This window comes from Pezoporus wallicus, unplaced genomic scaffold, assembly GCF_028554395.1.
Source record: "Pezoporus wallicus isolate ANWC-B61680 ecotype Strahan unplaced genomic scaffold, APGP_CSIRO_Pwel_v1 contig_13850, whole genome shotgun sequence".
NCBI classification, from domain to species: Eukaryota; Metazoa; Chordata; class Aves; order Psittaciformes; family Psittacidae; genus Pezoporus; species Pezoporus wallicus.
In genome coordinates this window covers 1,148,597-1,159,237 of record NW_026635243.1, presented here as the reverse complement: position 1 = coordinate 1,159,237, position 10,641 = coordinate 1,148,597, and the positions used below count along the sequence as shown (strand labels likewise).

At 63.5% G+C, this 10,641-nt stretch overlaps 1 protein-coding gene across 1 annotated transcript; it reads right to left on the bottom strand.

The window, feature by feature from the left end:
• Positions 1 to 2,297: 2,297 nt before the first annotated feature.
• Positions 2,298 to 6,238, bottom strand: ASPHD2 (aspartate beta-hydroxylase domain containing 2). Its single transcript, XM_057413336.1, has 3 exons — positions 5,320 to 6,238; positions 3,305 to 3,418; positions 2,298 to 2,542 (listed from the first exon to the last, which is right to left on the bottom strand). The coding sequence occupies exons 1-3, from the start codon at positions 6,125 to 6,127 to the stop codon at positions 2,433 to 2,435; spliced, it is 1,032 nt and encodes a 343-aa protein (XP_057269319.1). The 5' UTR covers positions 6,128 to 6,238; the 3' UTR covers positions 2,298 to 2,432.
• Between the last annotated feature and the right edge of the window lie 4,403 nt (positions 6,239 to 10,641).

Genomic DNA, 10,641 nt, shown 5'->3' with positions numbered 1-10,641 from the left:
TGGTGGGGCTGAGCAGCAGCCCCGGTTGTTACAGGTGATACATGAGGAGTGCTGGAGGTCGGTGCCTTTATCGTGGTGAGAAGACTCGTGTGGAGTAAGCAGGGCACCCCAGGAGCTGGCCCCAGCAGTCACCGTCCTCACAGCTTGTTCCACTGGGACAGTGGGGGATTCCTGAGGTAGCTCTGCTGCGGGGACAGGCAGGGACTCCGGGGGAAGAGCCGGCTGCCTGCTCAGGGCTGCCTGGGCAGGGATTGCCTCTGCCTTCCCCCCTGGCAGCGGAGGAGGTGTTTGAGCAGCAGGAATGCTCGTGACACTGCTCCTGCTGCTGCTTGCTCTGGATAACAGCAGTGTGGGTGGGAATGCGCCTTGGGAAGCCTGAGCTGCAGCCAGCCGGGAGCCCTCCTGCTGTGGTGATAGACAGTTGTGGACAAGCTGCTCTGGCTCTGGAGTGCAGCACAGAGAGGCACCGTGTAGGTGAGGGATGCGGAGGTGGGAGAAGGCAGGAGGGGAGATGCTTGTGTGCTGCAGCCGTCTTGCGATGCTCTGGGTTCCTCTGACGTCCTCCCCCACCTCCTTTCTGCCTGCTCAGCAGCCCCAGTCCAGGCTCCCTCAGTGATGCTCCCGAGGTGAGGTGAGGAAGCCCTAGGCTGCCAGGAGCAGGGAGGCAGCTCCGGGCTGCTCTGCTCCCCCAAGGGAGATCCTGCTGGCTCCTCGCTGGGTGTTGGGGAAGCGGTTGGGAGCTCCATTGGGAAACACGAAGAAGTTGAAGGAAAAGCCTGAGGGGGACAGGAGGGAGTTTTGGCACAGCAGCAAAGCACAAAATAGATGCTTTTGCCTGCTGTCAGGGATCTTCCACTACAATCTGCTGTGCCGTCTGTCGGCAGTGGAACAGCTGGGGCTGCTCTCTTCCCTTCCTGCTTCTTGAGCTGCATCTGGCCACCAGGACCTATTGCTGTCCTTTGTTAAGAGGAAAGTTGTCTTGGGGTAGGCCAGTGAAGAGTTCCAGGCCCTTGACTTAATGGTTGTATTGCAGAGTGGCTGTTTGAAACCGGCCCCATCGCAGCCTGGAGCTCCTGCCTTTCCGCTTTTCCAGGCATTTCTCCCCACCAGCTCCTGCTGAGCTGCAGGAGGAAGCAGGATCCAACCCCGCAGCGAGTGACTCGTTACAGCAGCAGGCAGAGCCCGGTCTGTTTTCAGCACAACTGTTTATTGATAATCTTTGCTTATCCACCACTGTATGAATGGTGCCAAACGCTGAGCCAGTGACCGGCTCCCGCAGGGTCTGGCACCGGGCAGTCGATGCGTGTAGAAATCATGCACGTCAGATAGTCTGTAACAGGACAGGTGTAAAAACCATCTCGGATGTATCTGAAATCTCTGCCTTATCCTGCATCCAATCGCTGAAAAACCTGTCCAGAAACCGTGCTGGGAAGGGGCTGTGTTCCCTCCCCGCAGGGTCCCTGGAGCCACCTCCTGAGCAGAGGTGCAGGATGGGGTGAGCGTCACAGGCTGTGCTTCATGGGTGCTGTGTTATAAACCCTATGGTAGCTCCGTACCCCGAGAGCCCCAACCACACCCTGGGTGCTGGAGGCCTTTGGGAGAAGCGTGTTGGTTGTTGTGTGCGCAGGACACTGGGGCCTCTGCCTTTGGAAACCTTCCCTTTGCTGTCAGGTCTGTGTGAGCTGCCTCTGTACACTTGCCCTGGCTTGAGGAAAGAAGATGGAGCAGCAGAGGAAAGCTCATGTCTTTTCTTCCCTGGCCTTAGCCTATGGGAAACAAAAGCCCTGCGCCACATTCCAAACAGCATCCTGCCCAGCTCCAGCTGGGGCAGCCCAAGGTTGCAGATAAAGAGAGGAAGGGATTTCGGTAACCGATAACACCCTCGGTTCAGATTAAAGAGCAGGAAGAAGAGGAAGCAGGAGCCCTTGGGATCATGGTGCAGGAGCTCTCTGTGGGCAGAGCACTGCCTCACCCACCCCAACGGAGCAGCCCCTGCCTTGGGGAATGCATTATGACCCCTATAGCCCCCAGCATCTGTCCATCCATGGAGGGACTGTGACCAAGCCAGGGCTGGGCTGCTGTCCGGGGGGGTGTGTGTGTGCGTGTGTTGGGTTTTTGGTTGATGGCCACGAGAAGTTTTACATCATCACATTCAAACGAACACCCTTGGCTTTGTTACTCTACTTCTGAACACCGCAAAACACAGTAGCAACGGAACACGCAGGGGAGTGGTGCTGCAGCTGAACCACGGAGGGAAGGCGAAAAGAATCCCTGAAGCCGATGATGGAGGGGAGGGATGGGCGCGGGGACACGTCGCGGTTTCCATTTACAAGAGCCCGGACCCGAGGCCGTGCGCCAGGAGGCAGCTCCCGTCTGGTGCCGGCGCCGAGCTGGCCCGGCCGCCCTTGAACCCAGAGCCCCGGCCAGCGCCATCATCGTCCCGGCGCGAAGATGAAGTCGAGGGCTTGGCGCTCAGCGGCGGCCACGTTGGGGTGCCACAGGTCCACCATGAAGATCACGCGGGGACCCTCCTCGGGGGGACCTGGGAGGGAAACACACGGTGAGGCTGTGCTCCGGCTGCCGTGGGATGATGCTCGCCCCGGCACAAGGGTGATGGGCTCCGTGCTGGGAGGCTGCTGCTTGTACCCGGAGCGTGTGCTAGTACAGGGCCAGGTCCCAGTAAACACCTGAACCGCTGCTTACTGGGAGCCCAGCGCCTCCAGCACAGGGTCAGGGCCTCCTGGCAGAGCTCTGGGCAATCAGACCCGGAGGTTTCCCGTCGCAGGCAGGATGCTGAGCTCGCCCTCCTCACAACTGCACCTCAGAGCCCTGCAGGGAGCTGCTGCTGCGCTGTTCCAGCCTTCCCAGCCCCACGGCTCTGCACTGAGCAGCGCTTCCCAGTCCCACAGCAGGGCTGATGTGGGAGCCACAGCTTCTGTTCTCCCCCTCTCTTCACACGCAGGCTCCCCTGCGCAGAGCAGCTCCGCCGGAGGCTGTTTGCGCCATCAGCCGCTAATGCCGGTTAATCCGGGAGAGCTGGAGCGGAACGGGCTCTGTCAGTGATGGGAGAGGCGGAACAGGCTGCCGGGAAGCTGCTCTCCCTGCACAGGAGACAAAGGCACCGCGGGCACGTCAGTGCTGGGCTGATGCAGCTGTGGGAATGCTCTGAGGATGCTGCAGCTGCAGCACCGGAGCCTGAGCTGCACTGCCCAGCCCTGGAGGACCACAAGGAGAGCGTTGCTGCTCCCCAGCCCCGGCACGGCACCGGCGCAGGGCACCGTGATTCCCCTTGGGGTTCACTTACCCTCATGGAACGCAGTGTGCAGGAAGGAGTCATCAAAGAGCAGGCAGCGGCCCTCGGCCCAGCACTGGGGCTCGCCCCCCACCACCAGCTCGCAGTTACTGGGTGTCTTCAGACCTTGGTGCACACAGAGAGAGGACAGGGTCAGGGCGGGCTCCCTGCGATGAGGAGCAGCCCTGGAATGGGAACAGGGAGCTCCATTGCAACCCCCGCGTGGGGAAGAGGCTCTCCATGGGCAGGACAACCTGGGAAATCAATGGGTCTGTCCCTAAAAGCACGAGTGCAACCCAGGCCAGCCTGAGGGCTGATCCCATCACCCTGCAGCACCGGGGGCTCTGGAGCTGGTGCAGTCACCCTGCCCCAGGGATGCTGCCATGGTGGAGAAAGGGGTCAGAGCTCACGTGAATCATAACTGGTAACAGCACAGCAGGAACGGATCTCAAAGGGATGCCAAAGCCCAGCGAGCGCAGCAGGGGCTCAGCCTGCCTGGACAGCTGGGAGCACAGAAGCTGCTCTGCTTTCCTCATGGATGCTTCAAAGCCGTCAAACACCAAAGCCTTTTCCCTGCACAATGGCCTGAGCTGGAGATGCTCCAGCTGGAAAGGAGGAGCTGAGCCTGCAGCCTTCCATGGCACCCGTGCCTGGGGGATGCTGCCCGGCCCCTGGAGGGGCAGAGCTGGTGCCTGAGCATGGCCCAGTGCATTCAGCAGCAGTCACAGGGTTGGAGCGAACCCTGCAGAGGCCCTTGCCCACACTGATGGATGCTCTAGCCCTGCAGAGCGAGCTGGCATCAGAGGCCAGGTTGTCTCCGAAATGCATCCGTGTCCTGGGCACCGCAAGAGCTGATCCCAGCACTGAGATGGGGATGTCAGCGTGCCCCAGGCACGGTGCTGTGTCCTGGCTGGAGCTGGAAAACATGGAAGGACAAGGGGATGATCCGCATTGCTCATCTCCCCAGGTCATGCTGCTCCAGCCCTAGAGCTGATCCCAGTCCCGTGCTGCTGCCGGGGCAGGTCTGAGCCATTGGTCCCCCCCAGGAACCGCTCCCAGCCCCTTTCAAAGGGGACGCATGTCCCCAGCGCCCCAGAGCGAGGGCAGAGCCAGTGTCCAGGTCCCCAGGCCTGGAACGCTCCTCGGATCCGCTCTCCAGGCTGCTTCCCATTGTGGATAAATGGGCAGTCGCTGCCGGAGCGTGTTTACCCAGGAGCTGGCTGTGCCGCGGTTGGTGTTTGCCAGCAGGGCCCGTGCGGTGCCTCCCCCGGCACGCTCTGTGCCGGTTCCAGTCCTGCCATCTGTGCCTGCAGGAGCTCCCAGCCCGGTGCCACCATCCAGCGCCCAGCACCCGGGGGGATACCCCGGGACTCCCCATCTGGATCCGCACCAAAGCAGGATCTTTGCTCACATCTCCCGGGGAGCACCCGCAATCCCAAGACCCCCGAATCTCGCAGCAGCAAGAGCCCCGGTTGGCAGGAGGAGGAGCTGAAACGCTCACAGGGCTGAGCCGGGCACCCTGGGGAGGTCGGGCACTGAGCACCCCCCTCTGCTAGGGAGGATGCTGCTGCCCAAGCCCCAAACCGCCCTCAGGCCAAAGCACAGCAAACCTGAGCTCCTCCTGGGGATGCAATTAGTGGCCCCCTTAAGGGAAAAGCTGGAGAGGGGCTTTGGACAAGGGCCTGTAGGGACAGGCCACAGGGAACGGCTTTAACCTGCCAGAGGGGAGACTGAGATGAGCTCTTAGGCAGAAGCTCTTCCCTGGGAGGGTGCTGAGGCGCTGGCACAGGGTGCCCAGAGAAGCTGTGGCTGCCCCATCCCTGGCAGTGCTCAAGACACAGGGGCTTGGAGCAAGCTGCTCCAGTGGAAGGGGTCCCTGCCCGTGGCAGGGGTTGGAGCTGGAGGAGCTTTAAGGTCCCTTCCACCCAAACCATGGGATTCCGCGATCTCAGGGTACCAGAGGCCTTTCTGGGATCTGGGCACCCCCCGCACCACTGGGGGCAGGATGACCCCCGCCGGGCACTCACCGAGGTGGCAGCGGATGCGGATGTTGGTGGGCCCGTAGTGCTCGGCGATGACGGTGCCCGGGCTCAGCACGGAGATGCACGCGTTCCCAAAGACGTTGTTGCCAATGCAGGTGCGAAGGCTCCCGAGCAAGCGGTACGTCCGTGGGCATCTCCTGCAGTTCCTGGGCACGCACATGCCCTGGTTCACCAGGTAGAAGGTGAACCACTCCCCGCTGGCCGTGCTGTTCATTTTCCATCCTTGCGGGAGGCTGCAGTTTGAGAAAGCTTTGTAGAGGGTCTCAAACTCGCACAGGATGGTCTGGAAGTTGCGCTCCAGCAACTCCACGTCGTGCTTTTGAGCGTCCCGGGAGAAGTAGGGCATGGTGGGCAAGTCCGGCAGGAAGAAGACCTCAGGCTTCTGGATGGAGGGCCGGCTGTTGAGGTAGCGGCCCTGCTCGCGGATGCCCTTGTGGATCCTGCCCATGCCGGACCAGGAGTAGCGCTTGGCGTACTCCTGCAGGTTGTGGTAGAGTTTCTGGTTGAGGCCGTCGTGGTGCGTGCAGCGCGCGCACTCGGGCGCGTGGCAGAACACGAACCCGTTCTGCACGCCGTTGGCCTCGGCGCTCTGCATCAGGGCGTTGACGGTGGCGTAGGCGCGGGGCTGCTCCCGCCCCACGTGGTAGCAGTACCACAGGAAGAGCACCAGCAGGCAGGCGACGGCGGCCAGGGCCGTGGCGTCGCAGTCCCGGAAGGACTGGATGCCGGTGGCGATGAAATCCCTGAGCCCGTCCAGGGACCAGCTCCAGTCCAGCAGCCACTCCATGGACATGGTGGTGCGGCGGCGCGCGGCGCTCAGAGCTCGAGGGCCTCAGGGGCACCCACACGGTGCAGCGGCGCCGGGGCTGCCATGGGGCAGCGGGAGCCCGGCATGGGCAGCAGCAGCAGCAGCAGCGCCAGGGAAAGCCCAGGGGGTCAGCAGTGATGTGCCGGGAGGGTCCCCACCGGTGCTCCTGGCACCATCATCCTGAGGGAGGCTCTGGGGAGAGAAACCCGGAGGAGTCAGGGAGGCAGCTTCCCCCCGGGGACCCTGCAGCCGGGGGCACCGGTTCCTGTGGGGGATGATGGATAAGGAACCCAAGAGCCCAACGTCAGCCCATGCTGAGAAACCCCCATCCCTCCCAACAGCATCCTCCACAAATACCCAAATGGAAAATAAGGGGGAAGATCTTTCTCACCCCTCGCTCCCACCACCCCTGGGCAATGATGTCTCCTCCTGCTCTCCCCAGTTTCCCTCCTCCATTCCTGCCTTATCAAATCTGAAACCTGGCTGAGGAGGCAGCAGGGCAAAGCTGGGAACAGACACTTCAGAGCCCTATGGAGCAGCACATCAGTTTATCTCCTTGATCTAAATGCGCTGAAGTGATTCTCCCTCCAGAGACCGAGCTGACAGCCCTGAGGTGGGATGCAGGAGCCCAGGCTTGGCCAGCGGGATGAGGGCACTCGGGGACACGGGAGCCCAGGCAAAAGATGCTCCAGCTCCTCAAACCCACGACTGATGTTTGCTCACCCCATGCTCCATCCCTGGGCATCTCAGAGCAGCCAGAGGGGAGGCAAAGAGGGGGTGAGGAATGGAAGGGAAACACAGACCCGGTTGGGAACATGCTGGGAGCTACCCTGACCTTCAGTGTGCTGCCAGCACCAGAGGAGAGCCCTGTGATCACTGCTGTGCAGCAGCTGAAGCAGCTGAACACGGGTCAGGTCTGCACACAGAGCAGATGCTCAGGCTGGGCATCGTGGAGGGTCACAACCTGCCCCAGAGCACTGAACGCAGGGTGAGGGACAAGGGCTCCCATCCAGTTCCTGTGTGTGCTAGTGCTGTGCCAGGCAGGGCAGGGGGATGCAGCCTGACAGGAGCTGCAGAGCAAACAGCTCCCATCTGAGCAACACAAGGATGATACAGGTAGGGGGGAGGGAGATGCCGTGGGAGCTCATTGGTGGGAGCACTGATTGGAGGAGTAGGATGGGTTTATTAGCAGGGAAGGAAGGCAAATACCATCCAACCGCTCCCAGCTGAGGTCCTGCAGCCTGTTAATGACCGTGAATCTCCCTGCTGCTGGCCATGGTGATGTGCTTCAGCTTGTGGAGCTTTGGCTGGGACCTGCCCCTGCTGCTGTGGACCTGGTGCAGGGCTGGGTGCAAGGCTTGGGGCAGTTTTACACCCACAGTAACCTCCCTCCATCCATTCCTTGCAGCGCGCTGCCTGGTGCCCCATCCCGGGATCAGCAATCCACGTGGCGTTCACAGCCTCCCGGGAATGTTAAGGTAACTTCCCCCCATCCCTACAGACACGTCGCTTTCTCCAGCCCAGGCCTTGGCTCCCAGGGTGCAGCCAGACCCAGGGGTATTCCCTAAGGCCGGCACAATCCCTCCCTGCTCCTTGGTAGTGCCAGAGCATGCCTGGGAATGCTGGCAGAGCCCTGCCACGATCTGTATTCAGGGTGGCTCTCACCCTGACAGCAGCAGCCCAGCAGCCAGGCTCCTTCAGAAGCCGACTGATGAAGCCAATGTGCAGGGAGCAGAGCTGGGGGGAGTCCCACAGCCTCGGGGTCCCCTAGAAGGGTGGCACGGCACAAACACAGCCCCACTGCTTCCCAGGGCTGCTGCCAGCACCTCAAAGGGGCAGAACGAGGGGGGGACGACGAGAGCAGTCAGAGATGTGAGCCCCTGTGCCTGCGTGCAGCTGCCTGGCCCTGAGCCTGGCAGCCAGGATCTGCACAGGGATGCTTCGTGCAGAGCCTCCCTTCGGGACGCAGCCACCTCCTGCACTGGCACAGGCAGCCCTGGGGCAACCCTGCCCCAACCCACCTTCCACAGGGCAGGGTCCCGAGCGCCAGCGCCGGGTGGGTGCTGCATGGCCAGGACCTGCTGCTGAGTGGCTTGATGCTGTCACCCTGCACCGAGGCAGGCAGTGACCCCGGCACCCCCGGTCTGAGACCAGAGGAAAGGCTCGTAAGAGCCGGCGGAGCCAGCCCGGGAGAGTGGAATCGATTCCAGGCTGCACTGAAGTTGTGCAGGACGTGGAGGCGAGCACCGTGCCAGGCAGCAGCGCCGTTACATAATGAAGGCACAGAGGCTTCGATGCAGCAGAAGTTGCACCTCGGTGGCTCCGTGGGGACCCCGGCATCGCCCGGGGCAAGCGGGCTCCGCTCAGCACGGCCGGGCTCCCCAGGCCGTGGGCCCCGTGCTGACGGGGATGTGCGATGGGGACGCGTGGCGGGGTGTCCTCGGCTTGGCATCGCCTTCGGGAGCAGCACCGGAGCCTCCTCGGGGCGCTGGGGTGCCGGCCGCCGCTCCGGAGCGGGCTTCGCCCCTTCCCCACGGGGCCACCCCGGCGGTGGCGCCGGCGCCGGTCTCATCACCCATGGTGGCACCAGCGCGTGGCAGCGGTGCGGCAGCGCTGCCCGGGGTGCGGGTGTCCCGCGTGTCACGCAGCGGGCGGGGGGCAGCCGCAACCCCGCTGGGGCCCTGAGCAGCCCCCCCCGGGCCCGGCCGGGCTGAGCCCCCCCCGCGGGCACCGCTCCCGCCCCGCCGCACGCTCCCGCTCCCCCCCCCCCCTCCCTCCGTTCGTGCCCCGCACCGTGCGCTGCGCTGCGGTACCGACCTGCAGCCCGCACCGCGGGGCCGCCGCGCCGCTCCCCGCCGCTCCGCTCCGCTCCCGCCGCCGCGGACCACAACTCCCATCAGCCCGGGCAGGAGGGACCGCGCCGGGCCGGCAGCCTGCGGGCCCCGGCCGAGGCACCGCCCGCCCGCCCGCCCCTCGCCGCGGCCTCGGGGCGGCGCGGCGCGCCCCCGCACCGCGCGGGAGCGGCGGGGTTGCGGCACCCGGGTGGGGGTCCCGGGGATGGAGCGGCGGGAGGCGGGCGCGGTGCTGGTACCCGGGGGAGCATCCGCCCGGCTGCGGCCCCCCGGGATCGGCACACGGGCAGAGGCACCCCGGGGTGCAGCCGGACGTGCGGGGAGAGCCGGGTCCAGGGATGCAGCACCGGGGGCTGCAGAGTCGGGTTGCAAGGGGTGCGGGCCCCAGGGGTGGGAGCTCGCAGGGATGCAGGCACGCAGCATCCTGCCTCCGGGGACACGGACTGTTAGGGATGCGGCAGTTGGGATGTGCAGGATGTTGGCTTCAGAGATGCAGGTGTCCAGGGATGCAGGGAGTGCTGGCGGCAGAGACACAGGCACGGGGGTAATGCAGCACCCAGGGTACTGCTTCCCGAGGATGCGTGTGTCTGGTTGCAGGGGACAGGAGCAGCCAGGGTGTGCCTCAGCGAGGGTGTGATTTAGCGATTTGTGGTGTCCCTGAAGAACTCTTTAAATGCTGGTGGAGGCACAGTTCGTTGTGAGCCTTTCTGCTTCCTGCTGGCTTTTTTCTTCCCCAATCCATTTCCCGTTCACCTAAGCGAGTACTGTTAAATCCAGGAGCCCTGGTTAAATCCTTCCCAGTGTTAGATAAGCTGCCGTGCGTGTGTTTGCTCTGGAGCAGCCTCATCCCCAGTGACTGCAGACCGAAAGTGTGCCTTGGTTTCTGTCCTGGCACATTTTTGCCTCCTGTCTGCTCCTGGTGTTTCCCTGTGATCCCACGAGCACATTCCCTGTGCCAGCCCCCCTCAGTTTGCTCCTGCAGGGTCCTGGCAGCATCACACGTTGCAGGGTGAAGGGAGGGTGAGTTTATTCCCTCCTGCTCTTTCCCAGGCCCCAGCCCACACCTCCTGCTCTTGGCAGGCAGCGCATCCTTCTGTCACCGAGTCTGCTGGCTCTCAGTGCTGGGCCTCTCCCATTCTTTCTCCCATTCTTTCTCCCCTCCATCTGCCTTCTGCTCTCTGCCCGCCATTGGGCCCCTCCAGGCCCTGGGCCTCAGCTCTGCTTCTCCTCCTTTGTCTGCAGGATGAGCTGCCCTTGTCTTTCCTCTACCTTTAGGATGTTGCTTGGTCCTCTTCCTCCTGGGGCTGGATGGCTCAGCTGGGGTCCCCTGGAGCACCCACTCACAGCACCCATGGGGTGGCTGCAGGATGGAGCTGTGAGCCCCGCTCCCCTGTACCTGGGCACCAGGAAGGTCACTGGGCTCAAGGCAGGACAAGGGTCTGGCAGGGGCCAGTTGGGTATGGATAACAGGCACAGGAGCCACCCCATGGCAGAAGGGCTGGGAACAGCCCTGGGGTGCTCTTGGCACAGCTCTGCAGGTTCCTTCTCCCTTTCCCTGGGATATTCTCCTGGGGCAGACACGAGCCTGTGTCCTCCTGAGCCGCTGCCAGGATGCAGCTGCAGCCAAACACAAGCTGCTTGTGCCAG